This window comes from Perca fluviatilis, chromosome 14 (assembly GCF_010015445.1).
Source record: "Perca fluviatilis chromosome 14, GENO_Pfluv_1.0, whole genome shotgun sequence".
Lineage (NCBI taxonomy): Eukaryota > Metazoa > Chordata > Actinopteri > Perciformes > Percidae > Perca > Perca fluviatilis.
The window spans coordinates 4332017-4353379 of NC_053125.1; the positions used below are offsets into that span (position 1 = coordinate 4332017).

The 21363-nt window shown below is 41.7% G+C and overlaps 1 protein-coding gene across 1 annotated transcript; it reads right to left on the reverse strand.

Annotated features, from left to right (window-relative positions):
* Positions 1-246: 246 nt before the first annotated feature.
* pygmb (phosphorylase, glycogen, muscle b) lies at positions 247-19667 on the reverse strand. Its single transcript, XM_039822737.1, has 20 exons — positions 19287-19667; positions 16757-16858; positions 14929-15007; positions 14728-14831; positions 13891-14022; positions 11196-11307; positions 11018-11100; positions 10512-10655; positions 10001-10093; positions 9470-9616; positions 8955-9118; positions 8173-8287; positions 7857-7958; positions 7619-7766; positions 7484-7542; positions 5488-5629; positions 4595-4802; positions 4314-4448; positions 3602-3668; positions 247-1505 (listed from the first exon to the last, which is right to left on the reverse strand). The coding sequence occupies exons 1-20, from the start codon at positions 19527-19529 to the stop codon at positions 1356-1358; spliced, it is 2529 nt and encodes an 842-aa protein (XP_039678671.1). The 5' UTR covers positions 19530-19667; the 3' UTR covers positions 247-1355.
* Positions 19668-21363: the final 1696 nt, after the last annotated feature.

Genomic DNA, 21363 nt, shown 5'->3' on the forward strand with positions numbered 1-21363 from the left:
ATTCATATACCTAAGTAGATACTGTATGGAAATTCAAGTGTTAATTAATAGTACAGTATTTGTCAACAATTATAAGTTCTTTTAGGAAAACATATTTTATACTATTACACATGTAATGTAATGTATGGTCTTCATATTCTCTGATGCTTTATTTTTGGACCAGGGCAGTTTGTCTTACCCTAAGTGTTAAACGTAAACTTGTGCTATGCGTCACTACAGGGACAAAAGTGAAGTGAAACGTCAGAGTTGCTGAGTTTGATCATTTATTGACTAAAAAAGAAACGCGCTGGCTGAGAGGGAAATGAAAGGTTCTTTCTGCAGCCTCTGCAGGCAGCGCCACAGTCATATGCCAGAGCTGAAGCAGGACAGCATGTTGTTACAGTACATCATGGACTCACATATGTTATATATATACACACACACACACACACACACACAAAACTATAACACAGAATACACACATCTTCCAAAGATTAATTCAGTCACTTAGGTTTTAGGCAGAAAAGGCTTTGTTTTTTCTAACAAAGGTCACTTTTAGGAAGAGACGGACACAAACATGCAGGCAAACTGATCACACACATAAATGGATATATTCAACACTAAGCGGGCAGCCAGGGGAAGTCTTTTAATACGAAACATTAATATGAATGTTAATCTGCGGGGAATATGGAGAAAATGGTTCCAGTCACAGTGCTGCTATGAGGCTGTGGTTCACCGTAACCACCGAGTGGCCCTTCCCTCTTCCATGGAAGACATGGGCTGGTTTGGAACCATAACAATAGTGAGGTTTATTGGCATGTTTGCTGGGTTTTGGTAGCCATATTGGCTCAGAAGTAGAAGGGGAATGTAGTTAGAATTGGGGTTTCGAATCACTGTAGTAATGATATAGTCCCTCATTTTGTTATAGCACTCAAAAGGTTTTCCACTCAGCTCCTAGTTGATGTTAGGACCTAGAATTTTAAACATCAGTGTGTAAACTTTGGATAATCGGAGAACTATTGGGCACTATCACAAAATAAGGAAGTATATCTTTAATGTTTTAACGCCAACTAAAAAATCCCATGATTCCAAGTTGAAATCTAGGCTGTTTCCTAACTGCTGAAAGGCTTACGTGGAGATACAAGGTTTTTACTCAAGAGTGAGACTATGTGTTGCTGGTGCACAGAGGGAACATACAGAATACAGTTTCTGAATAAGCCCACTTCAATACATGTTACCGTGATAGAGGCAGATGTGGGGATGAGTAATGTGTGAAAAGAAATAATGCCACAGTACACAGTGAAAAGCTACAGGGTTCTTCTGCAGTGGTCGGACCACACAGTGAGCTACGGTAAGGTGTAGGAGGCAGATGTGGTTTAGCGAGGATCGTCAGGAGCAGGGATCTTCTCCAAACTGGGCTCCATGCCCCAGATCTCCCTGGCATATTGGGAAATGGTGCGGTCACTGGAAAATTTACCACAGCCGGAGATGTTATGGATCACCATCTTGGTCCACTCTTTAGGGTCCTGGGAAGGGGGGTTCACATTGTAAAATAACATGGAACCTAATTAATACCTGAGCCGTATTAGTACTTAGTGTAGTACTGTACAATGTAGAATGGTATAGTACAGTGGTTCTCAAACTTTTTTCAATAATGTACCCTTTTTGAATTGTTTCTTTAAGCCAAGTACACTCTGACCAGTGCTAATCATTTTTGGTAGAAAAAAGAAAACAGCACTGTCAGCGATAGATTTACTAAACAAACAGCCTTGTAACTGAAAAAAACATTTAAATGCTAATGAGAAAAAGAGACAAAAACTGTAAAAAGACAAAAACTTGGAAAAAGATGGTAGAAGGAAGGAAGGAAGGCAAGAATAGATCAAAATAGTATCAAAAACGTCAAAAACAGTGACATAAGAAGAAAAAAGTGAGAAACTTGAAAAAGTAGAAGGACAATAGAAGGAAGGAAGGCAAGATTAGGTCAAAAGAAGGCGACAAATGTCACATTTTTGGTAGAAAAAAAACAATTCTACATAAATAGGAATAATGTTCTGGACAACAGCCTTGTAACTATTAAACATTTTGTTAAATATCTCACGTACCCCCTGCAGTCCTCCAAAGTACCCCTAGGGGTACACGTACCCCCATTTGAGAAACACTGGTATAGTACAACCTGACTCTTACTTGAATATTTAGATAAACCTAGACTAAAGCATAATACAGTGTAGTATAGTAATATTGTAGAGTACATTATGTTATAATACAGTACAGTGCAGTAGCATATGATAGAGTAAGTAAGGGATAATGTAGAGCGAGCCGGTCATTATTGCCAATTAGAACTCCGACAAGCTGATGCAGGACGGCCATTATCCTGCTTATTACCCTGCTTATAACACGGCTTATTAAACCACTACTCATACAGAGGTTACCTGCCTGTGTCCCTCGGTGGACCGCTGAAGAGCACGGCTCTCCGGCGGAAGCCAGGTCACCCCGGTGAGAGAGCTAACCATGGAGCTACCTAACGTTCGGTTTAAACTGTTGCCATTAAGCTCTGTTAGCGATCCCCGTCTCCTCCACCCTCTCTCTCCCTTTGTGATCCACTGATCAGCGGTAATAACTCCGTATGAGCAAATATACAGATTTAAAAACTATTTTACGGCCCATTAACTGACCAGAGTCTATGATCAGAACTCCGTCCATGGCAACGGTCTGTTATACTTGGCAACGGTCTGTTATACAGAAATAACAGACCATATAATTCCTTGATTGGCCAATCAGAATCAAGTATTCAACAAGGCCATCCAATAAAGCAGTGTAATAAACCTATAGAATATTGAATCATATAGTAAAGTACAATATACTGCAGTATATCATTGCATATCTAATATAGAATATGGAAGTAAAGCAGAATTCAACAGAATTTCATAGTGTGTGCAGCAGTTAGGACCACAGAAACTCATCGTGCTATGTTAAGGCCGACCTTTCGGATTAACTGCCTCCCCGAGTTGGTCAAAAAAGTGCCTCAGAACACAACAAAACATTCTGCGCGTGCGTGAGATGGAATAGGTCTCCATAACAGCAGGCAGCACTAATCTGTATTGTCGCCCAAAAAATGAAAACCGGCAGGTGATTGGACAAACGCGTCACATGGGTCTGGTTGCGCCCGGATTTTACAACCGGGCATAATGGCAGCTTTGTTCGGAATACGATGTCATATTTTACAAAGATAGTTCACCGAAATGTGTTTCTGAAAAAGTTTTAAGCAAGATATAGGCCGTGCCGTTGCTGAATCTGTCTTCATTTCAGATTAACAGTTGAAAAGATTTTTGTCAGATTTTGAGAGGCATTCGTCATGCTCATCCCGCTCGTCATTTCTGGGTTACCACGCCACCAATCAGATTGGCCATTGAGTCCGACTGCCCGCCTTCCGATTCAACAAGTCAAATCGGCCCAAATGAAGGCCTCCGGCTGACGACAGCACGGAACACACCGAAAGGACTCGAGTCACCGACCTCACCAGACTGTCCAACGGCCAATAATCGCGGTTGGTGTGTCCGCGCCTTTAGACTGGTTGACACATAAATTTGAGCTCTTCTTGATTCCCTCTGGCTGACATACTGACCTTATAGAGCGCGCTGACCTTCTCTTGACACTGGATGTAGTCTTCATAGTCTGCAAACACCTTGAACCTGCAGCGCAGACGGACAGATCAGATGGATTACTATATTAATCAATACTAATTCATCTATTATCTTTATTGTTACTATAATTGCCACTGTTCAGTTCATCATACCAACTGTTATAACTATTATGATATTTCTGTATAGGTGTCTATGTGTCCCAACCGGCAGCGGCAGATGGTCGCCCACCAAGAGCCAGGGTCTGTCGGAGGTTTCTGCCTGTTAAAAGCAAGATTTTCCTCGCCACTGTCGCACCAAATGCTTTCTCTTGGAGGAATAGTTGGATCTTTGTAAATTATACTGTAGAGTGGTCTAGACCTACTCTAGCTGTAAAGTGTCCTGAGATAACTTCTGGTGTGATTTGACACTATAAATAAAATTGAATTACATTGATTTGAGACATTAATATGAGCCAAGCAAACAAGACAGTTTCTTAAATCAGTTTTATATGCATTTACTGAGTGCCGCCAGTTTGACTTTAGATGATGATGATGACTTGCTTTACAGTCTCATTTGGAGTAGGTTCATTCACATTCATTTGACAGTGGATGACAGTGGTACACTGTTGACAGTGCATGACTGTGGACGTAAAGGCAGGCTGTGTGTCAGCACAGACAAAGGGCTGATTCCTGAGTGTCAGCAGTGTGCTCTAACCTGTCGTGGTTCATCAGCATGTTGACGAGGTCTTTGAAGAGGTCGGGCTGGCTGGGGCTGAAGAAGCCTCCGGATATCTGGTCCATCGCCTGCTTCAGCTCGGGGATACGGCGGTAGTACGACGCAGCGTCATAGCTGAGGGCGAAAGACATTCAACAAACATAAGAACAGGCATCAGGTAACAACACGGGTGAGTTTGACCCAAACACCTGCATGTACACCTGGCCAAGTGCAGCTTTAAATCATTTCTTAAGTATATTTTTCTGTTATATAAGGCTTACCCCTTCTTGTCCAGAGCCTCCACATCGGGCACCCTCATGCCGAAGATGAAGAGGTTCTCCTCCCCAGCTTCCTCTGCCATTTCCACGTTGGCTCCATCCATGGTGCCGATGGTGAGAGCCCCGTTCAGCATGAACTTCATGTTGCCGGTGCCAGAGGCCTCAGTACCGGCAGTGGAGATCTGCTCCGACAGGTCAGATGCAGGGATGACTGCAGACAGGCGATTCAGAAGTTTTTTTCTCTATCCGAGTTCTAATGCAAGTACGAGCACATGGAATACAGGGCTTGCAAAGTCAAAGCCCTTAATGGTCCCATAAGGTAAAAAGTTCGATTTTTGTTTGTTTTTTATTATAAAGCAGGTCGAGGCACAATATAAATACTGTGACTGTATCAAAGTGCTCAATCCCCAGAGAAATGCACACAGCCTGTATTTAAAAACTGTGCCTTTAAACGAGCCGTCAGGACTTCCGTTCGGTTGTGATGTCACAACTATACTATTTATAGATAGAAAGTGCCGCTATACAGTTACAGTCATTGCCCGGCTGCAATGACACTGCAGAGACACCAAGAGAGCAGACGCGGAGGACCTGGAAACGCGGACCAATCAGAGCAGACTGGGTGTTTTCGGGAGGGGGGCTTAAGAGACAGGATTTAAAACGGAGAGTATTAGACAGAGAGTGACCACAGGTATATTTAGACAGCTAATGTGTAAACCTTTTTTTTTTTTTTACATTAAAAGCATGTAAACTTGTACTAGTATAAATCAAAACTACAAGTATGAACCTCAAAAAAAGCATGATATGGGATCTTTAATGTTTAAAAAAGAAAAGCCAACGTTTTCAAATGCTAAATGACTCATTATTGAAAAAGGTTATATTTTCACAGTATCTGTTACCCTTTTCAGCCAGCGTGACCCGATAGTTCTCCAGGTAGATGACTTTGAGGCGATCGCCCACCACAGGGTCATTATTGACAATGTCACCAATTGATGTGATCAGCTTGATGATCATCTTGGCAGTGTGATAACCTGGAGCCGCCTGAAAACACACAGGACATCATCCTGAGAAACACTAAAGAAAAACCAGACTGGAGTACAGCCCATGTACAGTATAAATCATGTTTTCAGGATGTGGGAGGAGATATATAAGAGTTATCTGTGTGGAATGTGTGGAAAGAGGCAATTAAAGGAATATGTACTACAACTTCCTGTTTAAACTATGGGTTACATAAATATGTGCAAGTTATAGGTTTTGTGTGAAATTGTTCTGGGTTGAAAGGAGAATATTCAGGGGAGGGCAATGAGAGAGAGGGGGGGGGGAGAACACATATTTGAGGAATTGCTCTTTATGTATAAATATCTTTCAGTAAAAATGTATTTTAAATAGGGCTGTCAATCGATTAAAAAAAATTAACTAATTAATCGCACAATTTGCTGTAGTTAATCGCGATTAATCGCGTTTTTAAAATTGAGAAGCTTGTAGTAATGGATATTTTAATGCTAAATCACTTAACTTTGCAAATATGAAGAGAAAACAAACAAGGAAAGGTTCTGCTAAGTTCAGAATGTTTAATATCTTTCAGAACAACAGCAGCAACAATTTGGCTTATTTAGTCCTGCTGAACGCTGCTGAAACGGCTAGAAACTGTCCGACTTGAGAGCAGATTTTTGTCACCACCCCCAATATTAGCCACATACCTAATATACCATATTCTGAATAATATACAAATGTGTGAGTTTTTGTGTGTGTGTGTGTGTGTGTGTGTGTGTGTGTGTGTGTGTGTGTGTGTGTGTGTGTGTGTGTATATATATATATAAATAAATATAAATTACAATCTAGGCAGTACTTAATATCATAAATATTATAATATACATAGTGTTTAATCTGAATGACTAAGCAAAGCACATATATCTAAACACAGAAATGCACATCAATATCAATATCAATGTTACACATTAAACCAGTAACCCAAAACCACAAAGGTGTATGTTGGCCTAAAGGGAAAACATTGAGTGTAGTTTTAGATAGCGACGATGTGCACAGCAATCCATTACCAATGTAAAGCGATTGACTACATTTCCCTTCCAGCACCGCAACCAGGAAGTAGCTTGTGTGACAGTGAGATGCACCAATTTCAAACATTTATTGGAATATGGTCACGGATACTATCGAGTCGACAGCGTTAAACATCAGACTGCAAATAAGGTTTTATCAGCGTGACCAACGTAACAGTTATCAAGCAAACAAATCGCCGACGCATATTATCGGCGCACAGCAGTAGCGCAACAGACAAATCAAACTTAAACTGCAGCTCTATGTAGCGAAACTGCAGTTTACCGGTGGCGCATCTCTCCTGACGAGACAACATGTCGGAACTAGTACTCGGTCCCGTTTATAGCCCGTGCTCATTCATTTCTGGTTTCTAACACATCATCTTTTTTCTCTTTTGGGATCTTACTGGTCCATGTTTAAACTCTTGACTGGCCCGTAGGCCTACTTCAATCAGGTAAATCCCTCCTAGAGTAGCGCCGCCTGCTCTTATGGAGACGTATTACGTTTCTCAGCCGCCACATGAAGTAAACAAACACAGCTGCGTTAATTTCGTTAATTTTTTTTAACGAGTTAAATATTAAAAATTTAACGCAAATATTAACGCGTTAATTTTGACAGCCCTAATTTTAAAACAATGTTGAATGGCATGTTTTTTTCTCTTTTGATGGAGCTATGCTCGCAGTTTCCTCCTGCTTTCAGTTAACTATACTGCTAAACATATACAAAAAACATCTTAGCTCTGTAATGGGCGCACAGAAATGTTCTCTAGGAGACATTCTACAGCGTCAGTGCTCTGTCTCATCGTAGAAAAACACGTCCAACACCTTCAATGCCACTCACCTTTCCTCCAATCATGATGGTCCTGGGGGTCCATGAATTGTTGGGTTCCTTCTTGATTCCTGATTAAAAACAAAAACAACTCTGAATCCATATTTATTTTCTAAAAAAGCTGCCGATAAAAGAAAAAGCACCCACGGTTGTACAGCGTTATGATGTGCAGGCAGTTGAGCAGCTGTCTCTTGTACTCGTGGATCCTCTTCACATGGACATCAAACATGGAGTTTGGGTTGATCTTCATCTTGTACTGCTCTTCAAGGTAGGCAGCAAACTTCATCTTGTTCTCCTAGATGTTCATACAGAGGAATGTGATTAGAAACCAACAGAAAAAGAGGGAAATAATCCCCTTTCTTTTGGCATTTTTGTAAGCTCTCACTTGTTTGACTTTGGCAACATCCTGAATGAAGGAGTCATCGTCCACAAAGTCCAGAAGCTTCTTCAGCTGGTCCAGGTCACGGATGTAGTCCTCACCAATCCTCTAAATAAAAAAACGAGAATCATGTGACGTAGCATGCATCATGAGCTGAGAAGTGGATCTGCAGTACAAATCATTTCATTCCGAGCTTTGGATGTGTTCCAGTCAGTCAGCTAATATTGTCTATGTAGAAAATGAACAGGGTTTTGTGCTGATGCCTGAAATAGCTCCTCTCACTTAGTCTCTATTCAGTCTGTATGGACAAGAACAAACACACCTCTGCGATGACCTCAGCCAGGCCAGGGTTGCACATGACCAGCCAGCGCCTGGGCGTGATGCCGTTGGTCTTGTTCTGAAACTTTTCAGGGTCTGTTTCGTAGAAATCCTTGAACCTGAGGAGGAGGGGCAACAATTAGAGACTAGTTAGAATGAGGTTTTCTTTGTTCTTGAGTCATCATGTGAACTACAGATATGGCCGGAGGCTTACACACACGCACGCACGCACGCTAGACTACAGTCCCTCCAGAAAAACGCGATTATGAGATCGCATAATTCAATGCATAATCAGCCAAAGTCCGCATATTTATGCGGGGGCTGCATTCAAATATGCCGCACTTTCGCCGCATAAATTGCCGATTTCCACGCAAAATATATGGGGCTTGCATGATTTCAATCCCCGCATTTTTGTTGCAAAAAAGTCACATAAACTTAGCAGAAAGTTGAAAAATGTTGCGTTTACGTCACACAAGAGCAGCCATTTTCCCCTGTTGCCATGGGAACGCTATGAAGTGATGAAATTACACGACGTGAACATCATCGAAAAGCACGGTGTTGGGGGGGGAAATCACTTTTTTTTTTCCTTTTTCATCAAACCGCAGTTTTTGGAAGTTCCCGCAATTTTTAAAAGTTCCCGCAATTTCGTCGCATAAAATTGCATAAATATCCCGCATATTCCATTGCATTTTTTAAGGAAACATGCCGCATAATCAAGGATTTTTGCCCGCACAATTTTTTTTGGAAGGACTGACTAGAAGAGATGAGGGGAACTGGTTTCATTACACAGTGTCTTTGATGATTTCAGAGTGGATGCGGGCCACTCCGTTGACAGCATGAGATCCCACAATGCACAGGTGAGCCATGTTGATTTTCTTGACGTCCCCTTCCTCAATCAGGGACATCCGGCGCAGACGGTCAAGATCTCCAGGGTAAAGCTTGGTGATGCGCTAGAGGGGTGAAGGAAAGAGACATCTCAGTAGCGGTCTGTGTGTGCATGCAGCCAATTATGATTACAATTTTAGGACTCTGGCTTTCCTAAAGTGTGTTGTCTACCATGACACAAGTCTGCGCACCCCTCCATCTAAACCCATCGTACGGTTAATAACAAATTACCTTTTGTGTTGTGTGTTTGGGTCATTGGTTCAGTTGTGCGCATTCAGCCCCGCTATCATCAAGGACAGCACTCTACAATGTCTTAATTAATTAATGAATTAGTGCTTAATTAACTATTTGTACAGATAATGGTATCCTCTAAATACCAAAAGAGCTCATTGATCTATGTTCAGCTCCCCTCGTACCTCCAGGTGCCTCCTGTTGATCTCGTAGATGATCTCCAGGTGCCGCGGCAGCAGGTTATGGAAAAGGTCGACGGGCCAGCGCTCCAGGGCTTCAGGCAGGACGGTGTGGTTGGTGTAGGCACAGGTACGAACCACGATGTCCCAGGCCTGCACACAGACTCACATGTTGAGGACAACAACTGAAACTGTGGCCATGGAATTAGAATATGTGTATTGCCTTTTGACAAATACAGTTAAAACTGTAAATGTGTTGTTTTTAAGATGATCCTTATTAGCAAGTTTATTTGCTTACATCCTGTCACAGTGTATGACTTCAGCTGCTGTGTCATTCTGCTGCCGTGTCATTGTTATTGCAGTGTTGAAGGATGCAAAGAGACAGAATTGCTACACAAGTGACCACAGGACACATCAGTTAAACTGCAGTAGTTACAGTTTTTGCAGGGTAGGTCCGAGTTCACAGGAGTGTGTGGACTTCTCCGAAGCATTCTGACGCCTGTGTGTTACTGCGCTAAAAAGGTATATGCCATATACCTTCTCCCAGGTGAGTTTCTCAACGTCCACCAGAATCCTCATCAGCTCAGGGATGGCCATAGCAGGATGGGTGTCATTCAGCTGGATGGCCACCTGCAGACCGCAGACAGAGATGGTGCTTGCTTTAAAGAGTGAACCTGCAGACATTCAGCAGCAGAGCACAAACCTCTGCATCCAAGTTGCAATACTGCAGTCTGATTAAAAGAAAATAATATGAATGTTTGGCAGTGAACATGGAAACCAGTTAACACATAACTGAATACATTCCCAGATTAACAAGTATGGTAAAAGATTGCCCTCATCATCTTTGATATGATAAAGATTGTGGCCAATCCCTGCCACCCTGGACCCAAAACTTTTTGAAACACTCTCCTCTGGCATGGAGGCCATTAGGACCAAAACCTCACTCCACAAAAACTGTTTCTTCCCGACGGCAGTGTCATAAAAGCCCAGGACCCCCACTGACAGTCTCTTCTAAATTGGATTTCTGATGGCATGATGGATGCCTCACCTTGTCTGGCAGCGTAGAAAGGTCTAGTCGCACAAACTCTGTGGAGCCAAACTTGGAGGCTTTGAATCGACGGACGATGTCTTGAAGAGTTGCTGCTACAACAAAGTACTCCTGCTTCAGACGCAGCTCCTTCCCTTCAAAGAACTGTAGAACAAAGACTATTACAGCTACCGCCTCATCTTTTACAATACCTGTGTTACTGACATTGCTGCACATTTGCAATTTTTTATTCTACAAATGCTACGCTGGAGAAATAAATTAACTGATTGATAGAGTTAAAGCTGATTTTTTTTTATGTTGGGGCAATGGGACTCCACAACAAACCGAAGACAACATCCAAAATATTTCCACGTTTTCCATTCACGTTGCCAGATGTCAGCATTTAAATTGTTAAGTACAATATTATAATAGCTGATAGTTATAAAAATACGACCCAAGAGTGGAATAAAGTGGCATGAGCCTCCAAGTAAACTGGCTGGTATATACACAACAATACATCCACTCACATTGTCGTTGGGGTAGAGAACCCTGGAGATGTTCTCAGCCAGATTTCTGTCCAGCACGGCTTGAATGTAGCCACCAACATTAACTGTGGGACATCATTTAGATTGGCATTTAGTAGGGGTTGATTTATATACAGTATGTCAATGTTGATTATTTACCAGTACAGATGACAATACTCACAGTCTTTGAGGTTAAAGTCACATGGGGCCTTAGCAGACCACAGTCTCATGGTGTTGACGATGTTGTTCCTGTAGCCGGGGACTGGGGTGTCATAGGGAAGAGCCAGAACCACCTGAATCAAAAAATAAAGTACACTGGTTATTGTTCATTTATTCTCTGTGTGTCATCGGTGAGATTAGACCATTACGCAGTTTGTCCACTGGAGAGGGCTGTAGAATGTCCTGCTCACTTAAATATCTTGGTCACTATTCATTAACAACCAAATTTAAAAAGGATTCTTTTTTATATTTTGTTTGTTAAAAAAATAAAATATCAGTCAGACTTAAATGTAAACCCAGTAAAACTTCTGATAATAATTATAAAACAATTATTATCAATATACTAATTAAAAAGGTCCCATAACATGCTTATTTACTTATATTACAAAAAACTAAACAAAATTCTCATACTGTCTGAATATACCTGTATTCCTAGAGGATGGATACCCGACCCTCGACGGTACCCCACGGCAGCTCCTTTAAGAGAGCTCAGGGCGTGTGTGTGTGTGTGTGTGTGTGTGTGTGTGTGTGTGTGTGTGTGTGTGTGTGTGTGTGTGTGTGTGTGTGTGTGTGTGTGTGTGTGTGTGTGTGTGTGTGTGGAAAGTGGACAGAAGAGAGATAGAGAAGGACGAAGCAGACGTGTAGATCTTGAGGGAATTACTGGAATTGTTGGGGCTTTGTAAATTATAGAGTGTGGTCTAGACCTACTCTATCTGTAAAGTGTCTCGAGATAACTTATGTTATGATTTGATACTATAAATAAAATTGAATTGAAAATTGAATTAGATGTGACCGGAGCAGAGTTGGTGGAATAAGTTTAAGTTTTGTACACAGTGTGTGTGGTGTCCGAAATGAACCCCAGACTGAAAGCCAGGTTCATTCATTTGCTCTCCAGAAACGGGATTTTAACCCCCACGTTATTCATTTTATAACGTCGGCCTGGAGGTAACAAGTCTCCTGACCACGGTTGGAAACGACGCAATCAGGAAAGGTTAACACATTGAACATAAAAATAAATTAAACAGCTTATTAATGTGCGCTTGTTGCCCTGTGTGCGCTGATGCGCTTATCTGTTGACATTTCTGAATGCCTTCCTATAGTTGCTCAATAGAAGCGGGTTTTCCACACAAACAAACGTACATTTTGTGTCAATGTGTCATTAGTATGACATTTTTTTTAGATTTTAACTGTCGGGGTCGGGCTCGGACATAAATATCGGACAAAAAAAATGCGGCCCAATCCGCACTCTAGTATTCCCCCTCTGTCTGAAACGCTTTGTTTTAGCACCTGTCTCTTTTTAAGCCCTCCTCCCAAAAAGCCCAGTCTGCTCTGATTGGTCGGCGTTTCCAAGTCTTCTGCGCTCTCTACGTCTCTGCACAGTGAATGCAGCCGGGGAATGACTGTAACGGCACTGGAGGGGCACTTTCTACCTACCTACCTACACACATACATACATACATACATATGTATATATACACATATACATATAGTATAGTTGTGACATCATAACAGTACAGAAGTCCTGATGGCTCAATTAAAGGCACAGTTTCTGAAAACAGGCTGTGTGCATTTCTCTGTGGATTGAGCGTTTTGATACTTTCAAAGTATAGTACTTGCTTTATTATTAAAAAAGACTTTTTACAATATGGGACCTTTAATACTTGTATTAAATATGGCTAAACTATATCTATCTATCTATCTATCTATCTATCTATCTATCTATCTATCTATCTATCTATCTATCTATATATATATATATATATATATATGTACATATATAAATATTGTTTAAAGAATCGGTTTTCTAAAGACAAAAAGCAGTGGGCCGACGACATATGGGCTAAGCCAAAATTGCGTATTTTTGTAATGATAAAACCATAATATGGCACTGAGAATTATGTTGAATATAATTTGTCAAAAAGGCAAAGATCTTTATGTGCTCAAGTGAGATCTGGTGTTTTGCCTTTGACTATTGAAACAGGACGATATGTTAATGTAGAAGAGGAAAAACGGATATGTCCTATGTGTTGTTTGAATGATATAGAAAATGAGTTCCATTTTGTTTTCTATTGTCCTTTTTATTGTGAACAGCGTGATTTTTTGTTTTGTAGTGTAAAGGCGGAGATTGATTTGGTGAATATGGATGATGCTCAAAGACTGAGATGGCTGTTCACATATGAAAACATATAAATTAGCCAATTATTTAGATAAAGCTTGGGAGAAAAGGAAAAAAGCTCTTTATCGAGATGAATTGTAGATGAGAATTTGTTGTTTGTGTGTGGTATGCGTGTACGTGCATATACATGTGTATATGTGTATGTGTCTGTATATGTGTATGTTTGTATTCATGTATTTCTCCGAATGATTTGTATATGCGACTGGAAGATGTTTGTTGGATACATCGATTTGTGGTGTCTTGTAATCCCATGTGGGATGGGCCAAAGTGTTTGGCATGACACAGAAATAAAACATAACTAACTAACTAACTAACTAACTAACTAACTAACTAACTAACTAACTAACTAACTATATACACACACATATACATACACACACAATAATCGATTAAACGTAATCATTATATGAGAGCTGAATGGCATTGGCTGAATACTTACATAAAAAAAAAAATAAAACATGTGGTGCCTGTTCCTACTTACCTGTGTGTCGACCCACTTCACTCCGTCAGCTGTGTGTTCCACTCGTCCGTAGAAGTGGACTGGGCGCATGTATTCAGGGCGAGCCTTCTCCCAGGGGTTACCGTAACGTAGCCAGTCGTCAGCTTCTTCCACCTGTGGAAACATGACGCGGTGTCATTTGATAAGGTACATTATTACAAAACAATTTCTTAGGGTCCTTCCTTCAAACAAAACGCCTCTGGTGAACAGGATCAAAGACTTGACACTACTTAGTGTCACTACTGTTCTCACTTTAGTAACTACATTTTGTTCTTAATAGGCTGATAATCAGACTGAACTGTAAATGGATTGTATTATGCCCAAACCAATTAGTAGTGACTAACGACGATATGGAAGCTGTGGCTGTGGTTATCATCATTCAAAGAAATGTGCTAGGAGCTGTTATTTCTGTATGTCAAGTTACAACATTCACTTCACTTTAGTATGAAGGTCTGGAAATGGAAACCACCATCGCAAATATGTGTCTGTTTAATTAAATCCAGCCATTTCTTGCAATCAATCCTTGGGTGAAGAGTGTAGCTACATGACTCTATGGTGGGGTCATGTTTGGTTTAGTAACTGTCACTGCAATGACACAGCCAACTCAGATTTCAGGGATGTAACGAGGACTCCTTTCTCTGTTGAGAAATATAAAACTTGCATGGAGGATGAAAAGTTCTGCTCAAAACCAAAACCTGTAAAGTCCAGGTCATGTCTCCAAGAGGAATTGACCACCCGGGCTGGGTGAGGTTAGGTATGCCATAAGGAGTGAGGATACATTAGACTTTAAATGAGCTGGTTTTCATTCAATCAACCTACCTGCCAGCCGTCGACAATTTTCTGATTGAAGATGCCGAACTCGTAGCGGATGCCGTATCCATAAGCTGCCAGACCCAGAGAGGCCATGGAGTCCAGGAAACAAGCTGAGGGAACAGGGAGGGGGGGCTCAAGCTTGAGACTGTCCGCTGCACTAAACATCACTGTCTGTCAGCAGTCAATCAGGAGGAAGCAGGAACTCACCAGCCAGACGACCCAGCCCACCGTTGCCTAGACCAGCATCTTCCTCGATGTCCTGCAGCTCCTCCATGTCCAGGCCCAGCTGAAGGACACATCAACATATTCTTACAATGGAACATGGTTATCTCTGGGAACAAGCTGTAAATACAGGAATCAGTCTTCCACATCACTTGAAGTGGACTGAAGGCCAATCCTTGTCTTTTCTTTATAGGTTATAATGAATCCCACTTAGTTTATTGGCAAGACCCACCCTACAAAGCAGCCCAATTGGTTGGGGTTATGCATCGACCTCGAGTAGTTAATGTCCAGATAGCCGATTGATGGGACCTGAATAATCCGGTTCCGTTACCTCGCATAAGCATGGGCGCCTGGCCAACTGTATCGCACAAATGCTATTGAAGGGCAGGTCTTGCTGGGAACTGCAGTGGGTTCCATAATAATGCTTCCATTATGCACCCATTGCTGCTACTCCTAGCCATTAAAGGAAAAATATCACTCTTACTGATAAAGAGCAGTTCAAATTTATTTATTTCATTGATGACATCAAGGTTATTTATTTCTGCTTGGGCTTCGACAAATTTATAACCGAGAGTCTGAGTGCAATACTAATTCACCAGAGTACCCTTTAATGTGCTTAACAAGCAGGACTTTGGCTCAGTCCCAATTCAGCCCCTCCACCCTCCCCATGTCCTCTCCACCTCCATAGAGCTCAACAGTTTTTGAACGGCTCCGGTTCCATCAGTGATTTTCCCCATTCAATATCTCCATTGACTTTTCAGAAAATGCTTATATAAAAGAGTTTTAAGCCTGAAACCAAGCCAACCAGCTAGGAGTTGATTACACAAAAGAACATTTTTTAAATGGCTAAAAAGGCAAAGGGACAAGACTGTGTACATAAACTATCATGGACTTAAATGGTAGCAGCCAGAAAATGATTGGATTTTCACTTAGGAACCACACCGTTGATCTTTATTTTCTCTGTTGCATGAAGTTAGCCATATTAAGGACTGTCCAAAGCCTGTTAGTGTGGAGTGGAAGATGCATTCAACCCATCCAACAAGTCTACAACAGTGCTGACTTGTCATTCTGCACTACCCCTAACTGGAAGCACATGCTGGCTAAATGAGGAAACGTCATATTGCTACTTCATAACAAAATGATTTTGATCTTGCACATAAGCCTTCCTTTTCCAAATACTGTTCCCTGTTCAAGATGGTTTACAAATGACAGAAAGTAAAGCACAATAAAGGAACCATAACTTTGTCCCTGACTAAATGGTCTTATACCCATGGATCAGCCAATAACGAAAAATCTGTAATCTGACATGTTGATCGTTTCTGGAATGTTCTGCATTTACATACACTGTATAGCCAAAAGTATGTGGACCCCCCCCGTGGAGATGCTGGTGGGGGCCTCTTAGTTTCAGTTAAGGTAAATATTAAATGCTACAGGATACAATATTGTGTAAACAGTGTTCTTCCAGCTTTGTGTCAACAGTGTGTGTTTGATCATTTCCTGTTTCAAAAGACACTGTCCCTGTGCAGCTCCATAAAGAAAAGGGTTTCCCAGTTTGGTGTGGAAGAACTTGACACGACCCCACTTGTGAGGGAATGGGAGCAAATCCCTGCAGCCAGGTTCCAATAGGTGAAAACTCAAACCAGAAATGGGGAGGTGTGGTGTTGGGGTGTGTCCAATTACTTTTGGTTATGTAGTTTACTATAATTTTGTACCCCCTCCCTTAATGTGGAGCTGAGTGTGTCAGCTCATACAGAGTGACACATTGTGTCATAGTCAAGGGCTACTGGTGTGGATAAAGTCCTGCATTCCTCACCTGGTATGTGGCTTCATCGCAGGCGTTCTCCAAGGCAAGGTTCACCATAGTGTTCTGCAAAGTCCGGCCCATGTAAAACTCCAGGGAGAGGTAGTAGACACGCTGGCGAACAACACAGAGAAACAACCTGTGAATGCTGGCCTTCATTACATTTTCAATTGATATAAAGCTGACTTTATTCAAATATTCTTTCAGTGATCTATATTATTATGTCTCTATGCAAATCTTTTGCAAAAATTGGACAAATATACAGTATGTTTCATCTACAATTTGACAGGATGAAATATTCACAAAATACTGCACTAAAAGTCACCACAGTTTGTTTTTTTTCTCCAAAGATTATATTTTGGGCATTTTAGGCCTTTATTTGGATAGGACAGCTTAGACTTGAAAGGGGAGAGAGAAGGAGAATGACATCCAGCAAAGGGCCACAGGTCGGAGTCAAACCCGCTGGCGCCCTCTCTACCAGGTGAGCTAACCAGGCGCCCATCACCACAGATTTTTCAGGAGGATACTAATAATAAAACACACATGCCCTATTTGGTGACCCTAATGGCCCTGCAACATTTTCTCTGGTAGAAGACAACAGCTGCCGTCAGAGGCAACAACAGCCGGGCTATTATTACTGCAGCTCTGTGACAAAAAAATTAACATACGTACTGATGATGGCCTACCAAAATTAATAGAGATAATGCTCTAAACTGTATAAGGACATGTGAAACATGACTGGCAGCCTCTCTGACATTTCTGATCCTACTTCTAACTGATAGTGGGGGCCGTATAAAGGAAGCAGACATGGAAAAAAAAAAAAGGTATGTGCCAGAGGCATCCAGGGGTCAGTATAAATAGGAGAGGAGGGTATGTGCATATTTTCCAAAGCTTACCCTGACAAGCTCTTTGTATTTAGCAGTATGCATGTCGGTTCGTCTGGTGCGATTATTAAGCTTTGGATGTCATTGACACAGTATGTCCCCGTTAAAGAAAACCGAGTCATACAGTTTACGTTCACTGACCGAGAGAAAAATAGATTGTCCAAATTCCAAGTCAGCTTTTTCTTCTGGCTGTGAAACTACGACAGTACTAGCGGAGATATTTAACCGCTTATAGAATAATGCTGCTTTATTATTTTCATGTACACAGAGTGAAATATTGAAACCCAAGACTCAATGTTTTTATAAAAATATGCAAGCTGTCTTGTGTATCATTTTTAACACGTTCCTCCCATATTTGGACTCTTGTCCACTGGAATTTTTAAATAAAGTTCTGTGCAGCTGAACCAAGCCTTGCTGCACAACCTGAAGTTGGAACAATGGATCAACCATCACAAGTAAGAAGTTTCAAGTGGGATGCATTGTGAATTTTAAGCCAGACAGAGGTTGTAGCCTGTAACTTCACACACACACACACACACACACACACACACACACACACACACACACACACACACACACACACACACACACACACACACACACACACACACACACACACACACACACACACACACACACACACACACACACACACACACACACACACACACACACACACACACAATTTGTGTGTCCCGCTTTTCTTTTTTTTTACATATGTGCAAATTATATATCTGTGCAAAACACTTTTACACGTGCTCAAAAAAAGATTCCACAGCTGAACATAATTTCACTAGCTTAAAATATGAATGACGCATATTTGATTCCACAGACCCTCCCCTCTGTCAGACCCCTGTGCAGCAGACTGTGCGGGCAAGGACTAATGCAGCATTGCATAATTTATGATACAGGTGATGGCCCTTTAAATTCTCCATTCAACCTCCTGTTTCAGTAAAACAAGGAAGCTGAGTGCAGGGCATTTTGTAGATGGTTTGAAACGAGGTAGTTTTTGGAAAATGTATGCTTATAAGCTTCGTGTGCATCTTTTAATTACCAGTGTGTGGCCATTTTGCGATGCGCAGTGTGTGGTGGTGGTGATCGTGATGAGGAGGGATGGAGGGCGTTACGCAATACTACATGTTTCAACAACCAGTTGCCAGTGCCAGTGCAGGATGATACCGGTTATGTGTTGTACGCATTTAAAGCACCGAGCATCTGGCATCGTCCTGAATGTCGCGCAGTCGATCAGATCAAGGTAACCTTGATTACGTAACAGACAGCTCTGACACAGAGACATGTCAGTGTGCACAGGACTGTCCACACTCTGCTCACACACCAACTCCGTTTCAATGAACTGATATGCATCAAGACAGAGCAGCCGGAACATTACTATAAATGGATATAAAAAGCAAAGCAGCAAACCGCGCGCGAACACACACACACACACACACACACACACACACACACACACACACACACACACACACACACACACACACACACACACACACACACACACACACACACACACACACACACACACACACACACACACACACACACACACACACACACACACACACACACACACACACACACACACACACACACACAGCATCCCCCCCTCCGGCTGACTGCGGCATCAGCTCGCTGCTTACTTTGGGGTCTTTCTCATAATAGTGCTGCTGCGTCCGGATCCAGCGGCCAACTAGGTAGTCCCGGACTGTGTTGGCCAGGGCAAAGTAGTAGTCCCGTTTGGTGGCCACATTTCGGTCTTTAACCAGGGTGAAATGGAGGTGCCTGTTAAAATTAGTTTTCAGGTCAGTAACGTTTTCCACCCCGGCCAGCCCTCGGACCGAGATCTGCTTCCTCTTGTCCTGGTCCGTCAGCGGCCTGGCCATGCTTACTCCCGTTTATGTCTAGTTTGTACTGAACGTCAAGTTAAATTACACCCGGCAGCCTGCCCACTCTTCTTCTGACTCTCTCCTCTGGACACAGACAGCCGTTGGGATGTGACGGCCCAGCCTATTATATGTCACGTACTCAGTGTCAATACAGACCGAAGAAAAAAAGTTTTTCCGGTCAGCAGCTTCAAAATAAAACCCGGATCTTAGGTCCGCTAACGAGGCCATGTACGATTTGTAAGTGCGTCACAAGCCGAATTGTAATATATTTGCCATTATAAACAGCAGCAATATGAGTAACGTGTATTTCTGCCCAAGCTGTTTCTATTTTCAGCAACACAAATAAATCTAGAAGAGCTAAGGACTGCTGTTTTCTCGGAAGTATTGGTCAATTCTAGTATGCAGAGAAAACCGATAACGTTGCTTTTATTTTGACGTCAAATTATATTTAGTTCCGGTCTTAATGTGGTTAATTTCCCGTGGATTAGCATCCTTGAAACTTGCACAAAAATCCTGCTGGTTTAATTATACAGCCAACTGTTACGGAAGTAGTTCGGAAGAACTTCACATTTTGTGTCGTCCAATCAAAGGATTTGCAATATAGGGACTGTACCAAAAGTGTTTTTGATAACGTTAGTTCTTGACATACGGAGCTAGAGCTATAAAAGCAAAAGGAGGAAGGAAATACTAGATGGACATGTAATATGTGTTTTAATTTAATGTGACAAGTTAAACAAGTGTAAGTAGAAAAATACCAATTTGAAAAAGAGAACCAAACTAGCTTTCAAACCTATGTCAAATGTTTTGCGAATAGTTTTCTCAGTTGTCATCACATATAAGTATGGAACTATAAGTCTGACATAACGTTACACACACAAATTGTAACTCAAGGTCCACTTACTAGATTCTGGGCCTTTCTCATTGACTTAGTGGAGGGGTTTCTCGGGTTGTCATCAAGGGCCCTAAATATATAACTATAGGGGCGCCTGGGTAGCTCACCTTGTAGAGCGCGCGCCCATATATAGCCGCGGTTCACCTCCGACCTGCGGCACTTTTCTGCATGTCGTTCCCCCTCTCATGTCTTCAGTAAAGGCCTAAAATGGGCAAAAAAAATCTTACAAATACTATAGAAGGTCGTATATGGGGAAGATTGTAAACCACAAGGTCCAGCTGAAAGTTTAGAAAAAAAAGCTAGCAAATGGACATGGAGTTAATTATTTGTCAAATGCAAAATCCCATGACTTGTCCCCAAGCTGCTGAAATGACATTTTATGTTAGAATAGAAAATAATTTTTTTTTCCCAGTTTTTACTTGTTGCCTCACATGTCTGCAGACTTAAATATTTAACCATTAAAGGCAGCACAGGAAGAAACTAAGTAACTAGAAATAGTTTTTAAATTTGATACCATCAAGTGGTATGTTGCCAAAATAAACTATAAAATAACTATTTACACTTAAAGGTCCCATGGCATGGAAATTTCACTTTTAGGTTTTTTAACATGAATGAGTTCCCCCAGCCAGCCTATGGTCCCCCAGTGGCTAAAAATGGCAATAGATGTAAACCGAGCCCTGGGTATCCTGCTCTGCTTTTGAGAAAATGAAAGCTCAGATGGGCCAATCAGGAATCTTCTCCTTATGAGGTCAGGAGCAAGGTTACCTCCCCTTTCTCTGCTTTGCCCACTGAGAGAATTTGGCCCCCCCATGAGAGAGAGAGACATCATGGCTTTCAAACGAGCAAAGTGGCAGTTTGTCTCTTCACACATCTAATGCCCATATACAATTGAGCAGTGCACATCAGCAGTAGGGTACATTTGCAGAAATCCCATATAAC

Bases quoted from the DNA above. Each gene is read 5' to 3' on its own strand.
- pygmb (XM_039822737.1), bottom strand. From the start codon at position 19,529: ATGGCCAGGCCGCTGACGGACCAGGACAAGAGGAAGCAGATCTCGGTC. The intron at 10,656-11,017 runs GTGAGTGGATGT...TTTGTTCTACAG, and splicing joins TTCTCTACCCCAACGACAAT to TTCTTTGAAGGGAAGGAGCT. The intron at 9,119-9,469 runs GTACGAGGGGAG...TCACCCCTCTAG, and splicing joins TCAACAGGAGGCACCTGGAG to CGCATCACCAAGCTTTACCC.